At 44.9% G+C, this 20,742-nt stretch overlaps 2 protein-coding genes across 5 annotated transcripts in view; one reads left to right on the top strand and one right to left on the bottom strand.

Moving 5' to 3' along the window:
* The window catches only part of MEST (mesoderm specific transcript), a 33,653-nt gene extending 14,866 nt beyond the window's left edge, over positions 1–18,787 (top strand). For 2 of the 3 annotated variants that reach the window (XM_048836770.2, XM_075124575.1), the window contains exons 8-12: positions 1,473–1,543; positions 4,069–4,170; positions 11,840–11,916; positions 13,839–13,902; positions 17,240–18,787. In XM_048836770.2, coding sequence (XP_048692727.1) covers positions 1,473–1,543; positions 4,069–4,170; positions 11,840–11,916; positions 13,839–13,902; positions 17,240–17,357 — 432 coding nt within the window. In that variant the 3' untranslated portion in view covers positions 17,358–18,787. Of the gene's footprint in view, positions 1–1,472; positions 1,544–4,068; positions 4,171–11,839; positions 11,917–13,779; positions 13,903–17,239 lie in introns of all 3 variants that reach the window. The other variant, XR_007354708.2, reaches the window with a different exon arrangement.
* COPG2 (coat protein complex I subunit gamma 2) overlaps positions 18,738–20,742 on the bottom strand; it is a 37,537-nt gene continuing 35,532 nt past the window's right edge. For both annotated transcript variants that reach the window (XM_048836728.2, XM_048836729.2), the window contains 2 exons: positions 20,317–20,415; positions 18,738–19,185 (listed from right to left, as the gene is read on the bottom strand). In XM_048836728.2, coding sequence (XP_048692685.1) covers positions 19,055–19,185; positions 20,317–20,415 — 230 coding nt within the window. In that variant the 3' untranslated portion in view covers positions 18,738–19,054. The remainder of the gene's footprint in view (positions 19,186–20,316; positions 20,416–20,742) is intronic.

Genomic DNA, 20,742 nt, shown 5'->3' with positions numbered 1-20,742 from the left:
TGTAAGATCACTTGTGTAACTGCTCTATGCTGATGGGAGATAGCTCTCCCGGCAATGTCGTAAAACCACCTCCACGAGCAGCAGTAGCAGCTAGGATGGCGGTAGAAGCTCTCCTGCCAATATAGCACTGTGCACACTGCCACTTACGTCAGCAAAACTTACATCACTCAGGAGGGAGGTTTTGTTCACACCCCCGAGTGACATAAGTTTTGCCGATATAAATGGTAGTGTAGACACAGTCTCAGAGAACAAGAGTCGTTAAACATTCTGTTTCATTGTACCACCTTTTGCTTTGATCTTACCAGAACTTGCAGGGTCAGGTCAGGGTTATTGGGGTGGAATATCTATTGGAAACACCGAGGGTTGTGCAGGCGCTGGGGGTGTCATTCCCTCTGACTCTGCCCGGAGTCAGTGGTCTCATCTGGTGGTAGTGGCTGCTATGCTGCTGGACAAGCAGTTCTTTCAGATGAGTCCTAAAACTGACGGCCCCCACTGGTGCAGTTTAAACTAAGCTTCCATTTAAAAAAAAAAAAAAAAAAGTCTTAGACACCAAACATGTGCTCGGCATCTCCAAGACACACTAGCCTGGTTACAGTCTGTTCTTGAATTTCTGCTGCTGCTCAGAGTGAAGACTGAGCAGAGCCACCCCAACTTTCACTGCTGTTGTTGGGGAAGCCATTGTGTCCAGCTCTGGGCACCACACTGTGGGAAATTGACCAAAAGCAGGTCAATTTCATGCTGCTGGTGCTTTTGGAAAGCTCTGAGCAGCAGCAGAGGCAGGCCCTGGCACTCCCTGGGGGAGGACCCAGAAATGGAGACTGGAGGAGGGGTCAGAGAAACAGATGTCTCCCCATTGCAGCAGCCAGACAGCAGAGGGAGAGGTAGACTAGTGGACACCTTCACTCTTTGCAGTAACTAGCAGGTTCTGGGGTGGGAGGCTGGAAAGAGAGAACGGAAATGCTCCATCTCTGTACAATAATCAACAGGTGGGATTTGGAAGGGGGAAGGGATTCAGATTTATCAAACACCGACTGTCCAGATGCTGATGTGAAAGATGGAGCTTCTTGTAGGAATCCCATCACCTTTCCCATTCTTATTAGTGATGGGTGAGCTGCTCATCCCAGCAAGGCTGCTTATCCTTCCCTGACACCTCCTCAAAAAAAAAAACTTACTGCCTTCCGGTTACTAGCCTAGTCTTTGTCTCAAGTCTTGGTCTTAGTGTCTTTGATCTGAGGTTCAGATGGCCTAAAGAGATCAGTGGCTGAAGGTGCTTTGGTTCAGTGTATTAATAACTTTGAAAAATCTAGTGGTAATAATGGATTTACTTCAGTGATTGTGGGGAAGGGTTGTTCTGTAAGACGGCTGGTTCATGGGGGCCTGGTAGCTCTGTAGGAAAGGCCCTCTGAACAGGCAAGGAATCATTGCTGTCTATATGGCATTTAATGGCATTTTTCTCCTTTCTTCTGCCAAAGATTCTCAAGGATGGTGGCCTACTGTCCCCCATCATCACCCGGCTAATGAACTACTGCCTCTTCTCAAGAGGGTGAGTTGGTGTTCTGAGCACTACACACACTGTAGGGGACAACCCTGTTGTGACAAATGTATAGATTAGGTTGGAGTATAACCCAGGAAACACTCACTTGTATGAAAGTATTAAGTCATGCATCCTCTATAGTCTGTAGTTACTAGATGGCTGCTTGTTCACACACACTTGAGCATGTTTCATCTGGTAGAGGACAGTAGCTCACTATCGTTTCATCCAGTTCTTCGGTGGTAGGTGGATGTACCATATTATGCTGAAGATATTTTGAAGTTGAGACAGACTTCACTTGGAAGCACTGTTAATGTCTAAACAACTTATTTTCCTTTCTGACCCTGTGCCTTACACTTGGTCCCTCAACATTGTCCTAAGAAAACTAGAAAAATGTGGTTTAGATGAAATTACTATAAAGTGGATGCAAAACTGGTTGAAAGACTATTCAGAGTCATTATCAATAGTTCAGATGGGGGTTGGGGGGGGAAATATATCTATTGGGGTCCCATAGGGGTCCAGTACTATTCAGTATTTTCATTGATGAATTGGATAATGGAATGGAAAGAATGCTTACAAAATCTGTAGCTGACACCAAACTGGGAAGTGTTGCATGGACTTTGGAGGACAGTATTAGAATTCAAAACGACCTTGACAAATTGGAGAATTGGTTTGAAATCAACAAGATGAAAATCAGTAAAGACAAGTGCAGAGCAGGAAGGAACAATCAAATGCACAACTACAAAATGGGGAATAACTAGTTAGGTGGTAGTTCTGCTGAAAAATAGCTGTGGGTTATATTGCATCACAGACTGAATGAGCCAATAATATGATGCAGTTGCAAAAAAGACTAATATCATTCTGGGGTCCGTTAACAGAAGTGTCGTATGTAAGACATGGGAGGTGATTGTCCTGCACTGCTCAGCATTGGTGAGGCCTCATCTGAAGAGCTGTTTCCAGTTCTGGGCGCCACACTTTAGGAAAGGTGTGGACAAATGGGAGAGTCTAGAGGAGAGCAACAAAAATGATTAAAGGTTTAGAAAACCTGATCTATGAGGAAAATATAAAAACCTGAGCATGTTTAGTCTTGAGAAAGGATGTCGGGGGGGGGGGAGGGAACCTGATAACAGTGGTCAAATATGTTAAGGTTTGTTATAAAGAGGACAGTGATCAATTGTTTTCCATGCCCACTGAAGGTAGGACAAGAAGTCCTGCAGCCAGGGAGATTTAGGTTAGATATTAGGAAATACTTTCTAATTTTAAGAGAGGTTGTGGAATCCCTGTCATTGGAGGTTTTTAAGAACAGGTTGGACAAGCATCTGTTAGGAATGCTCTAGATTTACTTGGTCCTGCCTCAGTGTATGGGGCTGGAGTAGATGACTTTTCAGTGTCCCTTCCAGCCCTATATTTCTATGATTCTTAAAGGTGCTGCCTGCAAACAACAAATATAACTCCTTTAAAGACACATCAGTCAGGACTTGGAACAGGAAAAGTGGAGAGGGAGTCCCAGGATTCCCTCATCTGTAGCCACGCAGAGTTGCAGTTTAAGCATTAGGGGTGAAACCTTCACCTTCCTGAAATCAGTGGCAGTTTTGCTATTGACTTCATTAGAGCCAGGATTTCACCCTAGGTTCAGAATGCCTAGGTCAGTGCTCTTCAACCTTTTTACGCACAAGATCCCTTTTTGAATTTCAGATCAACCTAGGATCTGCACCCCCCTTCCCCGAGGCCCCACCCCGCTCACTCCATTCCCTCCTCCCGCCGTCGCTCACTCTCCCCCACCCTCACTCACTTTCACCAGGCTGGGGCCGAGGGGTTTGGAGTGTGGGAGGGGGCTCCGGGCTGGTGCAGAGTGTTGGGGTGCAGGAGAGGGTGAGGAGTGTGGGCTCTGGGAGAGAGTTTGGTACCGGAGGGGGCTCCAGGCTGGGGCGGGGGTGCGAGGTGCAGGCTTTGGCCGGGAGGCGCTTACCACAGGCGGCTCCTGGTCAGCGATGCATGCCGCTCCCGGAAGCGGCTGGTTGCTGGCAAGCCTCTGCGGCCCCTGGGGCGGAAGGGGGGCAGCGGTTTCCGGCCAATGGGAGCTGTAGGGATGGTGCTGTGGCCAGGGGTAGCTCATGGAGCCACCTCATCCCCAACACTGCGTGGAGATTAGTGAGCCACAGCTGGTTTTCACACTAGTACAATGCTGTTGTACTTGGTTTTCCAGCACTGCGTGGGGAACAACAACAACAAAGTTACTGTCTTCTCCCACAAATAATTCATTGAAATTAGAACAAACATTTCTGTTCATATTAGATGCTATGAAACACCTTCCTTCTCCACTTTGGGATCACTGCTAAATTTGACACTGTTCTTTTAAGTTGGATAATTTGGGGTGCTCCAAGAGTGTGTATTTTACAAACAAATCTTGTAATCATTTGACACTTTTGCCCTGAAACTAGTTTTTGTGTCTGATATTAAGTGGTGTTATATCCTGTTTATTCCAGAAGGGGATACATGCTGTAAAGATCTTCATGCCTCTCTGAATTTTTTTTCAGACTTGGAGCAGTCTTTGGTCCGTATACGCAGCCTTCAGCTGCGGAATACTGGGACATGTGGACAGCAATCCGGACAAATGATGGAAATCTTGTTGTTGACAGGTATGTTGCTCTCTAATTTCCTTGTCTGTTGATGTCTCACACCAGCTCATCCCTGTATTTCCAAACTGAGAGCCATGGAGCACTTACTGGTGGTCTGCAGAGAGCTGCCTGGTCACATAAGAACACAAGGGTGGCCAATGCCTGGTGCTTCATGGGAATAAACAAAACGTCATTTATCGAGTGATCCATCACCTGTCGTCCAGTCACAGCTTCTGGCAGTCAGAGGCTTAGGGACACATGAGGCATGGGGTTTGTCACTGATCATCTTGGCTAATAACTATTCTCCATGAACTTATCTAATTTTTTTAACCCAGTTATACTTGTGGCCTTCACAACATCCGCTGGCAAGGAATTCCACAGGTTGTCTCTGCATTGTGTAAAGTAGTACTTCCTTACATTAGTTTTAAACCTGCTGCCTATTAATTTTATTGGGTGGTGGTTGTGTTATGTGAAGGGGTAAATAACACTTCTTTACTTACTTTCTCCACACCAGTCATGATTTTATAGCCCTCTCTCATATCCCCCTTCGTCATCTCTTTTCTAAGATGAACAGTCCCAGGCATTTGAATCTTTCCTTCTATGGAAGCTGTCCCATTCTCCTAACCATTTTTTTTTTATCCTTCTTTGTACCTTTTCCAATTCTAATATCCTTTCTGGAGATGAGGCGACCAGAACTGCACACACAGTTCAAGGTGTGGGAATGCCATAGATTTATACAATGGCATTATATTTTGTCATCTTATCTATTCCTTCCCTAATTGTTCCTAACATTCTGTTAGCTTTATTTGACTGCCCCTGCACATTGAGAAAATGTTTTTAGAGAACTATCCAAGATCTTTCTTGAGTACTAACAGCTAAATTAGACCTCATTATTTTGTATGTATAGTTTGGATTATTGTTTTCCAATGCGAATTACTTCGCATTTATCAACAGTGAATGTCATCTGCCATTTTGTTGCCCAGTCACCCAGCTTTGTGAGATCCCTTTATAAGACTTCTCAACCAGCTTTGGACTTAACTATCTTGAGTAATTTAGTATCGTCTGGAAACTTTGCCACATCACTGTTTACCCTCTTTTTCAGATCATTTATGAAGATGTTGAACAGTACAGATCCTTGGGGGGCCTTGCTATTTACTTCTATCCATTTTGTAAACTGACCATTTATTCCTGCCCTTTGTTTTCTATCTTTTAACCCGTTACTGATCCATGAGAGGACCTTCCCTCTTATCCCATGACTGCTTACTTTGCTTAAGAGCCTTTGATGTGAGACTTTGTCAAAGGTTTTCTGAAAGTCCAGGAACACTGTGTCAGCTGGATCCACCTGTCCCCATGCTTGTTGACATCCTCAAAGTATTCTTATAGATCGGTGAGGCATGATTTCCCTTTGCAGAAGCTGTGTTGACTTTTCCCCAACATAGCGTGTCCTTGTGTCTGATCATTCTGTTCTTCAATATAGTTTCAACCAATTTGCCCTGGTACTGATGTTAGGTTTACCAGCCTGTAATTGCCAGGATGGCCTCTAGAGCCTTTTATAAAAATTGGCCTTACACTAGTTACCCTCTAGTCATCTAGTATAGAGGCTGATTTAAGTGAAAATTTATATACCACAGTTAGTAGTTCTGCAATTTCACATTTGAGTTCCTTCAGAACTCTTGGTTGAATCCCCTCTTGTCCTGGAGACTTATTACTGTTTATCAATTCGTTCCAAAACCACCTCTATTGACACCTCAATCTGGGACAGTTCCTCAGATTTGTCACCTAAAAAGAATGGCTCAGGTGTGGGAATCTCCCTCACTTTCTCTGGAATGAAGACTGATGCAAAGAATTCATTTAGTGTCTCCACAAAGGCTTTGTCTTCCTTGAGCCCTCCTCCAGGCAGTGAAGGAAGAGCATGAATGCCTGTAGAAATAGCTGGAATCCAGGAGGAGAGGCCAGCCTATCTGTACTAGCCAACGTAGCTGTTGGCATGTGGATGTTGCACAGCTGTAAATGCCAACTGTGCCCACATATCTATTCAGGGGACACCATCACAGGGCCTAATAACATCAGCCACACTATCAGAGGCTCGTTCACCTGCACATCCACCAATGTGATATATGCCATCATGTGCCAGCAATGCCCCTCTGCCATGTACGTTGGTTAAACTGGACAGTCTCTACGTAAAAGAATAAATGAACACAAATCAGATGTCAAGAATTATAACATTTATAAACCAATCGGAGAACACTTCAATCTCTCTGGTCACATGATTACAGACATGAAAGTTGCAATATTACAACAAAAAAACTTCAAAACCAGACTCTAGCGAGAGACTGTTGAATTGGAATTCATTTGCAAATTGGATACAATTAACTTAGGCTTGAATAGAGACTGGGAGTGGCTAAGTCATTATGCAGGGTAACCTATTTCTCCTCGTTTTTTCCTACCCCCCCCCCGACGTTCTTGTTAAACCCTGGATTTGTGCTGGAAATGGCCCACCTTGATTATCATACACATTGTAAGGAGAGTGATCACTTTAGATAAGCTATTACCAGCAGGAGAGTGGGGTGGGGGGAGAGAAAACCTTTTGTAGTGGTAAACACCCATTTTTTCATGCTTTGTGTGTATAAAAAGATCTTCTATACTTTCCACAGTATGCATCTGATGAAGTGAGTTGTAGCTCACGAAAGCTTATGCTCAAATAAATTGGTTAGTCTCTAAGGTGCCACAAGTCCTCCTTTTCTTTTAGCTGTAAATGGGATTGAGATTTGGAGAGGAGATAGGCCATGCACTTGTGAATGGGGAGGGGAGGAGGTGGTCCACAGGAAGATCTGAGGCATGGTCCACACTGTGAAAGAGTCTGACCAGCTCTGCTCTATAGGAGTGGTAAAACTGCATGAGCATTCCTGTGGATGATGGAAAATACCGAAGTGTGGTCTGGGGGCCAGGAATGCCTGAGATCTAGCTCTGTCCCTGACTTTTCCTGTAGCTTTGGACAAGTCAATTTAAACTAGCCCAAGGGGGGAAACGGGCTTGTGCTTTTTTTCTTTTTCTTGATTATGTATGATGTAGCTTGACTTCATTTTTCTTCAGAATAAATTAGGGGGTTCCTGCTTGTGGTTTACCTTTGAATAACGGCTGCCAAGTTTGGTCCTCTCTGATTTGGTTGGAGGCTTTTCTTGGACAACACAGAGATGTGGAGTGGGAGCTGGGAGCTCTTTTGGCTCTCAGTTTAATCAGTAACAGGGAAGGAAGTATTAAATCATCAATGGATGAGCTGTTCTTCCAGCTGTTTGTTCAGCAGGTGTTAGAGTGTTGTTAAATGGAAGTGTTGTTAAATGGAAACAAGCAAAAGTTGTAATCAGAATAAAAATCACCTCCCTCGTGGGTTAATTGGATTTCACTTCTTATCACTACACTTCATCTTTGGCATAAATCTTCTAGTTCTCCAGTCATGCCTAGTGTCTTCTAGGAAAAATGTAACCTCTTCCCCAAACCCCGCCCAAGAAAAATACCCTTTCTGTTAATAAAGTTAGTAATAATACCTTTCAGGCCTTCAGTATATATAATGAGGAAACAAAACGGGGGAGAAACCCAATGACTTTTTCCTCTGCTGCTGCTCTTTAACTACTGCCTCATTTTCTAGATCTAAAGAATGGGGCTAATACATACTTCGCTCCTGTGTAGAGAGGCTGTGATGGGGAATAAGCCAGTGTCTGTAATGCACTTTGAAGGTATATTAAGTAGGATGATAAGAGAGTAGAGGAAAAACAACCCAAGTAACAAATTTGCACCTGCACTAGCTTGTGTGTGTGTAGCTGGAGTTCTGCACACGTAGCACATGCATTGCAATGTATTCCTGTCGTGTCTCCTTGGCATGCAACTTGATTCAACATTTTAACAAGAAATTCAGTGCAGAAATCTCTCCTGTAGCATTACGATTGAAAGTTCATCGTGCATTTCCTTTCCCAGCTGAACGTTGCTTTGTCACGGTGTCTGCGTTGCCCGTCCCTGCTGCGGTGTACTGCATGCCTCCATTGCTGGAGGATGGAAGAACCAGACTGACTCTCTTAATTATGACCCAGATAGATTGCCTTCAATAAACAAAAAGAAAAGGAGTACTTGTGGCACCTTAGAGACGAACCAATTTATTTGAGCATGAGCTCAAATAAATTGGTTAGTCTCTAAGGTGCCACAAGTACTCCTTTTCTTTTTGCGAATACAGACTAACACGGCTGTTACTCTGAAACCCTTCAATAAACAGGAACTGGCTGTACGGCAATTGGCTGTTTATAGTAAATCTAGCTTCTTTTAGTAGGATTTGAGCCCTGATCAAACAAGGAGGGTGAAAGAGGATTATTGGGATTGGCCCAGATGGCTGCATTAACCAGCTCTGCTAGTTAAGACCAATGCAGCCAAGACAAGGCAGGGATGGGATCAGAGTGGGTTTTGTAAGCCAGGTCCATAGCCTAGAAACCCCATTCATGTCTCTTACCCTGCGTTAGGCTACTGAGGACTTTCCGTGGATTTTGGCTGATCGTGATATGGATTTGCACTCCCTGGCACTGTATGTTCAGTAAACCTAACTAATGTGGATATCCATGCTTGGATGGGTCTCTGCAACCAGAACAACTGGAAACCTTGTTTTTTAAATGCAAGCTTTAGTTCCTTTAAGAAAATGGTATGGCCCTCATAAAACAGCATTGCAGCTGTCAGATCGAGAGCCACGGATCTGAGGAGCTGGCTGTCACTGAGAGGAGGGGGGCTTAGAAGTATTTGGAGTTAAAGTTGTAACAGTAAGATAGAGAGAGCCAAATATTGTGATTATATTTCCTCTCTCACATGCCCTTTCCCTGTGAAGGTGCCTTACTACCGTGTCCTCTTCTGTAGTAAACTGAAACCACTTCCTATCTAGGTGAAAAGGCAACACAGAACCCAGTGTACTGCCTGTAATATGAACCCCAGAGTTTTCAGATCTGACTGTCTGCGATTCAGTTTCCTCCATTCAGACAGTACAAGAATGCCAGCACAGTAGAGAGATCGCATTTCAGATGTTGGATTCCTAGTTTTGCATTGATGGCTGGAATCGAGCACTTTGGGGGTTTTTAAAGCAGCCTCGTGGTAACCAATAGCTGTGAGCTCAGTTACTGCCCTCGGCCAGAAGCCCGGGGGCGTGTGAGGAGGGAGTTTGTGCTTCACAGTGGTAATCAAGCTGCATGTGTGGATATAATAGTTGAGTCTTGTATGTTTAAAAGCAGGTTTGTACTTCTGTAATGTAGAGCTAAAGTACTTCAGCAGGGTAGGTTGGTACCATTATCCCCATTTACTGTTGGTATAACTGAGGCCCAAGGTCCAGTCCCATGACTCGGGCCAGGTCTATGCTACAGAGTTAGGTTGATATAAGGCAGCTTCTGTCGACCTAATTACGATGGTGTACGTGCTACAGCCTTGCTCCTGCTTATGTAAGTGCCCAACTACACCGACATCATAATTACACCTCCACGAGAGGCGTAGGACTTATGTCGGTGTAGTTAGGGCGACACAGTATCTGTGTAGACTCTGTGGGTTACCTGCATCGGCTGTTGGCTGTCATTCTTGTCAATTTCATTGCACCCTGCTGGAGCTGTGAAATTGATAGGAAAACAAGGTCCCCAGCTTGGGCTGTCACCCTGGGGTAGGTGGGGACCTCCAGCTTAGAGCCTGGCTGCTGCTGGGCTCCCTGCGCCTGACCAGGCTGCTCCCCAGTCTCCCTGTTCCCCGCTGGGCTGCTGCCTGGACTCCTGGCTCCGAGATGGGCAGCTGCCCAGGCTCTCTGTTGCCCGCTGGGAGCCCGGTTGCACTGAGGCTCCTGGCTCCCTGCCGGGAACCTGGCAGCCACCTGGGTTCCGGGTATGGAGCTCCCTGCCGGGATTCCAGATATAGAGCTCCCTCCTGGGAGCCTGGGTGGCTGCCGTGCTTCCAGCAGGGAGCCGAGAGGCTAGGGGGGCAGGGAACCCGCGGGGCAGCCGAACTCCCGGCAGGGAGTTGCGTGTGGAGCTGCAAGCCTAGGCTCAGCCCTCCATACTGCCCCTCTTAGGTCAGTGGAAGCGCTCCTGGTGAGGACATGCAGCACTGCCAGGAGAGTAGTGAGGACACGAACCACTGCAGTAATTACTAGGGTGGTTGTAAGTCAACCTAACATAGGTTGCCTTAAGTTTGCAGTGTAGACAGGCCCTCAGTCATTGGAATATGCTGACTCCCTGCTTCTACACAAAAAGGAATTGGCTACTACATTATACTTCGCCTCTGGGCAGCAGTCTTGGCTAAGACACTTAGAGCTTTAGGAGCACAGGATTTGCCATACGGGAACACACTATGGAGCCTTCTGATGTGGTATCCTGACTCCAGCAATTATCCTTATTTCCTGCTTTGGATGTAGGCACATTTCCCCACCTCAGCTGCTGCTTCATCCCTGAGCCACCTGTCAAATAATGTTCCTAGCCAGTTGTGCTGTGAACGGCTTGTGGGAGAATCAGAGGCCAGTGACTTCCAGTCCAAACTGAGGCAGGCCAGGAGCAGATGGGGCTAATTGTAACACACAGAGGAGAAAACACACTTCCTACCCAGACCTGGTGAAGTCTCTCCTCTGAAATGTTTTAACACTAATTAGACGCTGCGTACTTGGCAGAACCACCCACTTGCGTTTTGTACAATGGGAGACTGTGCAGCCTGTTTGGGATTCTTAAATTTTTCTATCAAATTGTTGGGCCCCTTTTTAAGGGCTCAGTTAAAAATAATCTCCAGAACTGCCTGAGCTGGGCTCAGGGAAGAAGGATGCTCTTGTGGTTCAAATACAGAACTGGGTGTGAGGAGACCCAGGCTCTGCCAAAGAATCATTTTTTGACCTTGAGCAAGTCACTTGTGACTGGATGCTTCAGAGGTGCTGAGCACTTGTGCTTCCCATTGAAGTCAGTGGGGGCCGGGGGAGCACAGCAACCCTGCAGATCAGACTATTACATGCTTTGTGTGAAATGTAGGGGCTAATGCCAACTTTACACGGGAGTTGTGTGGTTGGTTGTAAAGGGCTTCATGATCCTTAGACGGAATTGGAAAGTATCTTTCTTATTACAGCACGTCTCTCCAGGCAGAAAACGCAGAGGAATCTTCCTGGCCTGGAGAACTAATGCTTGATGCGGCTCGGCAGAATTCAGTGTAGGGAAGCTTTGGTCTCAGTCCAGTCCTAGGGGACCCATGACCACACCACACCACTTGGCATCCCCATGGCAATCTCAGCAGAGAGACCAAGACCTGTGTGGCCCTGGAGATGGAAGTTCCCTCTCTCATTTAGAGCTGGTTTCTCCGGGGCAGGGTTGAGACGTGCTCTCTGAGCAGTAAGGGGGAAGCTTGCACCTATTCTGGGGACAGAAGAATTCAGTCTCCAGGCCTCTGAATCCAGCAGCTTTCACCAGCACTACGGAGTCACGGGGAGAGGTGAGGAGGGGGAAACACTGCACTTCTGTTGCAGCTTTAGCAGCCTGTCCAGGTAACTGACACCGATTCCACTCGGATTCTGTGCTGTTGCTGGATGACATGACCATGGGCAGGTCTTTACTGCTAATCCTTGTTCGACCAATTCTGAAAGTGTAAGTTTAAAATGTCCCTTTGTTTGATCAAGCCCTGTCATCTCTCTAATGAGACACTTGTTCTTTAGTATTTTACAGTATATAAATCAAAGAGAGAAGCACAGAGACCGTTGGATTGGGGCTCTGACATCCACCTCTGTTCCATGTAAGTAGGAAATAGTTTCCTCTGAGTTATTAGTTTGGGGAAATGCCTTGACTGGTGTCTATCCAGCCTGCGGAGTCCAAGCCTCCAAGCACGGCACTTGATGTATGACCTTTACACTTTCACACTGGGACCAGCCAGGATTTTAGTCCCATGTGACACTGGAGCGTATCTTTGCTCCCTTGCAGGACTGTGCCTTACAGCTTGCATTTTTTTCTACACATCCTTGTTGGAGTTGCCAAATGCAGGGACTGGTACCCAAGGGCCGTTGAAGTTTTGAAGCGGCCAGGGTATCAGCCCTGCTTTCTGTCTATAGCAAGTTGTAAATGCCATGGCAGAAGTGAGTTCTTGGAAGGGATTTGAATGAGCCATGGGGACGATTTGGTGAAATCGTTTAGGGAGGCCAGTAGTGTGGACGAATGCACAGATGTGAGTGGGAGAAGGGAACAAAGGCTGGCAGCAGTGGTTCAGGGAGGGGAATGGGTGATAGAGCCTGGAGTATGAGGATAAGGAGCTTGAACTTGAGGCATTGGGGAGCCAGTGGCAGGATTGTAACCAGTGTAATTCTCGTCTAAGCCAATTCCTTTGAGGCACTTTGGATCCTATTGCAGATCTGTAACACCTATTGGGGGTGTCAGGTTTGCCCCTGAAAAGCCTAGGCACTCCTCAAACTCGGGAGACTCTTCAGGCCCCCAGGGAAAGGTTGGGTGCCGTTTGGGGTGGGGATGTTCATTTCAGAGGAACCTGCCTTGAAGATAGAGAAGCATCTTCAATCTCCTATGACTTCCCATCTAGAGCTTCCTGTGACTTTATTATAGGTCATTTGTTTAATCTGATTAGCCTTGTTACATGGGGAGGGGGAGGAGGGAGCTTGCTGAGACAGTTGCTTAGCTGCGTGTAATGTGCTTTGGGGAAGGGCAGCTTGAAGAAATAGGAACGTTACAATCCAACTTAATGTATTGTCATTCCCTGCCTTCAGCTGCTCTGTTAAACAGCTGCAATGTCATCCCCCAGCCCCATGAGATGGCTGCATTTCAGTGGAGGGTGGAGAACCTCTGTGAACCCCCACATCTACCTCGGAGGATTTGAGATCCAAGGGGGAAAAGGGCTAGAGTAGTGCAAAGTATAAGGGAGCTGCCCTTGGCAAGGCAAAATGAGATTCACTTACGGCTCCGGGTGGGCATCTGACGCTGCTCGCGGCATGGAAATGAACTCGTTAACTAGGGCTGATGAAGTTAGGCCTGGGCTGTGCATAGGTTTGGTACCAGCACTATCATGGTTGAGAGGAGACTTTTTTTTAAACTGATTCCAGTTAAAGCAGTAAAACCTCTAGTGGCCACAGCTGCATTGGTGTAAAGGTGCCTTACGATGGTAGAACTTGCTCTCATTAAGAAGCCTATAGCTCAAGAAGGCACCTTTATACCAATAACTGCACCCACCCTAAGGGGGCTGTGCTGCTTTAACTATATTGGTATGAAGTGTTTACAATCTGTGTGAGCAGACAAGCCTTTAAGGGCCTGACTTTCCTCTTCAGCGTGCAAGGGTCTCACTCTTGAGGTTTCACTTGTGTGCAGTCTCTGTGCTCAGCCCAGGCTTTCATGTTACACTTTGATTGTGTCAAGCATGTGCCTTACAGTTTCCCCCTAGATAGTCAGTCAATCCCGTCACTTTCCGGAGCACTGAACTCTCACCCCCCTCAAATGCTATGCTACAGCTTCCTGGCTACCACACAAGCTAGTGAAAAATACCCCACTCACACTGGTTGTAAACACTCGTGCCTTTTTGAGAATATACTTCCAAGGCAGAAAGCTTCTCACGTCTCCAGTGGCTGCTGGCTTTAATGAGGGATTTCTTGCGTGGGTAAAGGTACTGTGCATGTGGACAACTTGGTGGATGGAAGCTGTTTGTGTTCTTCCCGTTTGCAGTGCATCTAATCTATGGGCCCTTGGATCCTGTAAATCCATATCCAGAGTTTCTTCAGCTCTACAGGTAAGTCTCATGGCCACATTTTAGGCACAGCTAGAGACTGATTTTTGATGCAGTGGCTGCTGTGGTGAAAGCACGGGAAGTCACTGGTTGCTGCGGTCGTTTCAACACGTCTCAAAACACCACTCATTTTAGATGACTTGAGTTTAGGATCCGAACTAATCATCCATTTGAAAATGACAGCATTAGACTTTTCTTCATCTCTGTATGAGATCATTAAATTGTTCAGTGTTTCAGTACATAACCAGGAATAACTGGAAATCTCCCACTGCTGAATGTGAATTTGGAAGAATCTGTCAAGGGGAGATGAGAGTTCCAGTCTGGTGTGGATTCAGTTAAGGAATAGGTTTGGGGTAAACTATAGTCTGAGCAGGATCTTAAATTTGTAATTGATCTAATGGCTAGGATTAAGTAAAACATGCCTGAAAAATTTGAGACCTTTGCTATAAATTGAAGGAGCAGCTCTCTTCCTGGGGTGGCTTCTGGCAGTGGACACTTTAGTTGGGCTCTCACTCAGTCTAAGGGACATCTGACCACGCATGGTGTATCATCAACTGGGAGGAGTGGTAGATACGCTGGAGGGGAGGGATAGGATACAGAAGGACCTAGACAAATTGGAGGATTGGGCCAAAAGAAATCTGATGAGGTTCAATAAGGATAAGTGCAGGGTCCTGCACTTAGGATGGAAGAACCCAATGCACAGCTACAGACTAGGGACCGAATGGCTAGGCAGCAGTTCTGCGGAAAAGGACCTAGGGGTGACAGTGGACGAGAAGCTGGATATGAGTCAGCAGTGTGCCCTTGTTGCCAAGAAGGCCAATGGCATTTTGGGATGTATAAGTAGGGGCATAGCGAGCAGATCGAGGGACGTGATCGTGCCCCTCTATTTGACATTGGTGAGGCCTCATCTGGAGTACTGTGTCCAGTTTTGGGCCCTACACTACAAGAAGGATGTGGATAAATTGGAGAGAGTCCAGCGAAGGGCAACAAAAATGATTAGGGGTCTGGAACACATGAGTTATGAGGAGAGGCTGAGGGAGCTGGGATTGTTTAGCCTGCAGAAGAGAAGAATGAGGGGGGATTTGATAGCTGCTTTCAACTACCTGAAAGGGGGTTCCAAAGAGGATGGCTCTAGACTGTTCTCAATGGTAGCAGATGACAGAACGAGGAGTAATGGTCTCAAGTTGCAGTGGGGGAGGTTTAGATTGGATATTAGGAAAAACTTTTTCACTAAGAGGGTGGTGAAACACTGGAATGCGTTACCTAGGGAGGTGGTAGAATCTCCTTCCTTAGAGGTTTTTAAGGTCAGGCTTGACAAAGCCCTGGCTGGGATGATTTAACTGGGAATTGGTCCTGCTTCGAGCAGGGGGTTGGACTCGATGACCTTCAGGGGTCCCTTCCAACCCTGATATTCTATGATTCTATGATTACGGTATAGCCCATACTCTATGGCAGTGGTTCTCAACAGGCTGCATAAAAAGCACTAGCAGAGTACAAACTAGGGCTATTAATCGCAGTAGAATACCAATTGAAATGTATTAAATATTTTGATTTCAGTTACAATACAGAATACAAAGTGTACAGTGCTCACTTTATATTTTTTATTACAAATATTTGCACTGTAAAAATCAAAAGAAATAGTATTTTTCAGTTCACCTCCTACAAGAACTGTAGTGCATCCTCTTTATTGTGAAAGTGCAACTTACAAATGTAGATTTTTTGGTACATAATTGAACTCAAAAACAAAACAATGTAAAACTTTAGAGCCTAACAAGTCCACTCAGTCCTACTCCTTGTTCGGCCAATTGCTAAGACAAACAAATTTGTTTACATTTACAGGATATAATGCTGCCTGCTTCTTATTTACAATGTCACCTGAAAGTGAGAACAGGTATTTGCTTGGTACTTTGTAGCCAGTGTTGCAAGGTATTTACGTGCCAGGTATGCTAAACATTTGTATGCCCCTTCATGCTTCGGCCACCATTCCAGAGGACATGCTTCCATGCTGATGATGCTCGTTAAAAAAATAATGCGTTAATTATTTAGTGACTGAACTGCTTGGGGGAGAATTATATGTCTCCTGCTCTGTTTTACCCTCATTCTGCCATATATTTCATGATATAGCAGTCTTGGATGATGACCCAGTACATGTTTGTTTTAAGAACATTTTCACTACAGATTTGACAAAATGGAAAGAAGGTACCAATGTGAGTTTTCTATCAGATAACTACAGCACTTGACCCAAGGTTTAAGACTCTGAAGCGCCTTCCAAAATCTGAGAGGGACAAGGTGTGGAATATGCTTTCAAAAGTCTTAAGAGCAACACTCCAATGTGGAAACTACAGAACCCGAACCACCAAAAAAGAAAATCAACCTTCCGCAGGTGGCATCTGACTCTGATGATGAAAATGAACATGTGTCAGTCTGCCTGCTTTGAATAGTTATCAAGTAGAACCTGTCACTGGCATGGAAGCATGTCCTCTGGGATAGTGGTTGAAGGGACGTTTGAATCTTTAGCACATCTGGCCATAAATATCTTGCAATGCCGGCTACAACAGTGCCATGCAAATGCCTTTTCTCACTTTCAGGTGATATTAAAAAAGAAGTGGGCAGCATTATCTCCTGCAAATGTAAACAAATTTGTTTGAGCGACTGGCTGAACAAGAAGTAGGACTGAGTGGACTTGTAGGATCTAAAGTTTTACATTTTGTTTTTGAATGCAGGTTTTTTTGTATATAATTCTATGCAAGTTCAACTTTCATGATAGAGAGATTGCATTACACTACTTGTATTAGGTGAATTGAAAAATACTATTTTTTACAGTGCAAATTTTTGTAATAAATAAAGTGAGTGCTCTACACTTTGTATTCTGTGTTGTAATTGAAATCAATATATTTGAAAATGTAGAAAACATCCAAAAATATTTAAAGAAATGGTATTCTGTTTAACAGTGCGATTAATTTTTTCAGTCACTTGACAGCTCTAGTACAAACTAAAATTTAATGCAGACAATGACTTGTTTATACTGCTCTACTATATTCACTGGAATGTCAGTACAATATTTATATTTCAATTGATTTTTTTCTTTGGCACAGTGCCTGGCAAAAACACAGTGGTGGTATAAAAGCATGCAGACTAAGTGGGTGATAATGTAATGCCCATGCTAGTAGAGGTACCCCTTTGGTTAAGAATGGCCACACAGGATCACAAGATCTTATTGCAGTTGTATGGACCACTCCACCCCTTGGAGCAGTCTTGAAGCCTAGTCTGATTACCTGTCTACTCCAGTGCCGGCTCTCTATTGAGCATGCAGTTACTAGCTGTTCCATTCTTTCAACAGGAAGGTGCTTCCCATGTCTACAGTCTCTGTTCTGGATGACCACATTAGCCACTATCCACAGCTTGAAGATCCTATGGGCTTCCTGAATGCATATTTGAACTTCATCAACTCCTTCTGAGCAGCTACATGGTCTTTCCCTCTCATGCTTTGGCTCAGAGGTGTTTGGGAAAGATCCTGCTTTTATTTCCAGACCGGACACTTACCTTTCCTGTGCAGAGTGATCTTTGGGTATGTTAGACTGCTGCATATGTGTAAGGAACTGAACCTTTGGACACTGGGAAAGATTAACCTCGAGGGAGTTGTGAAAGACACTGTGAACATCCAAGGGAAGTTACTGATAGTAGTGCTGGTCCTGGGCCAGAAGGGAACTAGTGGTAGGTCACAGGGGGAGGGCTAATCATGCTATTCCAAGACTCCTTCCCTCTCCTTGTGGCCAGAAGAAGCCCGGCCTATTCCAGGAAGCCACATGCCAATTAGCTTGTTTCTAGAACAGTAAGTGGCACAGTAGATCTTTCTCTTCTCTGAAAGTGCATTTAACTGAGCTACTGAACAGACAAGTTTTAAAATGGGAAAATATCTACATTATAATTAGTTGTCAGGCATGGTTACCTAATTCTTCATTGGAAGGGCTTGTCTACACTAACTATACTGTTCTAGTTAGGGCAGCAAAATCCCCTTCGTGTGAATAGTTATACTGGGGTAGGAGCACTTCTCTTGGTAGAACTGTCTACAGAAGGGCTTTTACTGGCACAGCATCTCCCCTGACTAGCCCAGTTATGCCAGTAAAATGTAAGTGTGGAACAGTCCTAAAAGGCAAGTTTCCTTAACCACTATTAGTAGTAGTCAACTCCATAACATAATAAGGGGCAAATTAAATTGCACTGTAGCCTCTACAGTGCCAGAATCAGCCTGAAGCATAAAGTCAAGAGGGCTCTTTACTTGAAGTGTTAGATAAATTGTGTAGTATACACATAGCTTAACAATCCTAAAACTGATTGCCACTATTAAAGCAATAACTACTTAAAACCCCAGGAATTTATAAAGTATTAAAAGCAAGTTTTAAAAAACCCCGAGTAGGGGCTCTGCTGCACACAGAGGCTTTATGTGACCTCCTACTGGGGAAAATAGTATCTTTCCTAAAGAGTTGCAAGTCCTGCCCTTAAAAGGGGCAGTGTTTAACTCAGTTTTAGGCTGAAGGTTCAGAACTGAAGTCATGTCGTACTTCTAAACTTTACTTAGTTGTTCCAGCACTGAAGTTGTATGCCCTTCACACAGCACCAGAGGCAGAAACATTTCAAAACTGATTGTCAAGCCACATTGGCAGGAGGACTGAGAACCACTGCTTTTTGCAACTGAACAGATTTCTAGTTACTAGCATCCCATCAAGAGGAAAGGTTTTCCAGTAGGGGCTGCTTTGTGCTGAACTGAGGTTTGTCAGTTGCTATGGCAAAACTTTTAACGATTCTATTTTATTAGCAACAATTCAACAACTTGAAACTGGAATGATCAATGTTTATTTTATGTTAATAAAAATCTGTTTTGACAAAAGACTAATTCCAGTTTGTTTTTATCCCCTATCAAGTCTTGTAAGGTCCACAGATGCAATCAGTCAGAGGAACATATAACTGATGACCAGGGTAGGGGTGAGATCCAGCATTAAGTATGTTACAGAGACCAGCCAGAGCTGCCCTTACTGCAACCTCATACAAAATGACAAAGAATAAAAACTCCATGCAGAAGGTCAGACAGGACAGAGCCAGGCTGTTTAAGATCCTTGAGGTGAAATCCCCCTGCAGGTATTAAAAATAGCATGACTTAGCCTACAGAGGCCAAGATGACATCTACTGGTGTTTCATCCTTGCTCCTGACAGTCACCTGCATGGTCACTCCATCACCTAATGCCAGCCTGGATCTCACCAGCACATCATAGCCACCTCTGTACACACCTGGGGACAAAGAGCAGGATTTTGAGTAGATTAATGAAATAGCTCCAGTAGTTACCCTTCAGTGACTCAAAGCCCAGCCTGTGAACCTGACAGCTGTACAGCCACAGCCTAAATAATGGAAGAATTAGTTAAAGCTGCAGCCACCTACAGAATGGAACAAATGCTTTCAGCCAAGTAACAAGATTCAGACACACCCTCCTTAAAGACTGCTAATGTCAAATAGATTCAGGTTTAAAATGTGTGACACAGTGGATTAAACACAAGGCTAGCACCTGAAGCCCAGGCCCCTCCAAAGAGGTAGTGATCATTCCTGCTACATGCCCATAAGCAGAGCTGCTCTGGGTTCCGAGCCACAGCTGAGAAAGGAAGAGCCTGTCAGGACTCACTTGAGCCTTTCCTCCTACCACTGTGCCCCTTGCGACATTAAAGCAACCCTGGAGAATTAGCCATTTTCCTAAGGATTAGGGCTCTATGTACAGAACTGTGTTCCAAACCCTATTTAATAGTCACTGTATATACAAACTCCCACTGGAGTCGCTAGGAATTCTGTGCACGGAGCAGATACCGAATCTGAGCCCTGAGAACTGGATACTATAGTTTTAAATGCAATTTTCTATTTTACTGTTAATAGCAGAATAAGTAGAGTTAATAAGTTAATAGCAGAGTAGAAATAAGTTGAGTCTTTCCCATTTCATGTATCCCCAAAATGTGAGAGGAACAGGGAGTGTGTCACCAAATAAGTGCCTGGAGTGTTAGGGCAGGTTTTTAGTGAGCAAGAAGATGCACCAGGAAACTGAAGTGCTCTGGGGTGTTCTGGCCTGCCCCTGGAAAGCTACTGGAGATGGGTAAGGAGCTTAGATTAAGCATTTGACTGCAGGTTAGATCCTTTCAGAAAGAGGTTTAATACACTTCCTGCTGACAAAAAGCAGCAAGGAAAGAAAAGATGGAAAGGTTTAGGCTGAGGTGCACCTAACAGCACCCTGTAAAGGCAACGTGCTGTTGTACATAGCTCTGTAATCCATTCTCTCTCAGTATTTGAAAACAATCTCTTGACCCCCCTGGAAATTTCAGTGTAGTAAGTTTGTGTTGCAGAGGAGTATGGAAACAAACCCATCAGTGGTGGATGCTTACCAGCTAGATACAGTGTGTGGGAATTTTTGTTCTCTGGCACTTTATCGGACCTCTCACATGGCTGCATGCCCAGGAATTTGATGATGTTACTGACAGCTTCTGCATTGAGAGATTTAAAGAGGAAAAAAAGGTTATTTTTACATAGTCTGTTAACATTCTGATGTCAAGTTTCCTGTGCAACTTTAATTCACAGTTAGAGAACATGTTCTGAGCATGACTTAGGGTTTAGCCAATCTAGCTCATTAAGTGGGGTGCGAAGCCTCGGGGACTTGCCAACCTTTCATTACCTCTTCCCCCATCACAAATAGTCACTGAAAAGTGCAACTTTTCCCCCAAGCCACTACTTTTCAGAAGGGAGGTGGGTGGTTTCCAAACCCATCATTGCAGCACACAGCCATGCAGCTGCCACACTATGGGTACTCAAAT

Source organism: Caretta caretta, chromosome 1 (genome assembly GCF_965140235.1).
Source record: "Caretta caretta isolate rCarCar2 chromosome 1, rCarCar1.hap1, whole genome shotgun sequence".
In the NCBI taxonomy this organism is placed as follows: domain Eukaryota; kingdom Metazoa; phylum Chordata; order Testudines; family Cheloniidae; genus Caretta; species Caretta caretta.
Note: the sequence above shows the minus strand (reverse complement) of the source record. Positions and strands in the feature narration are given on the sequence as shown.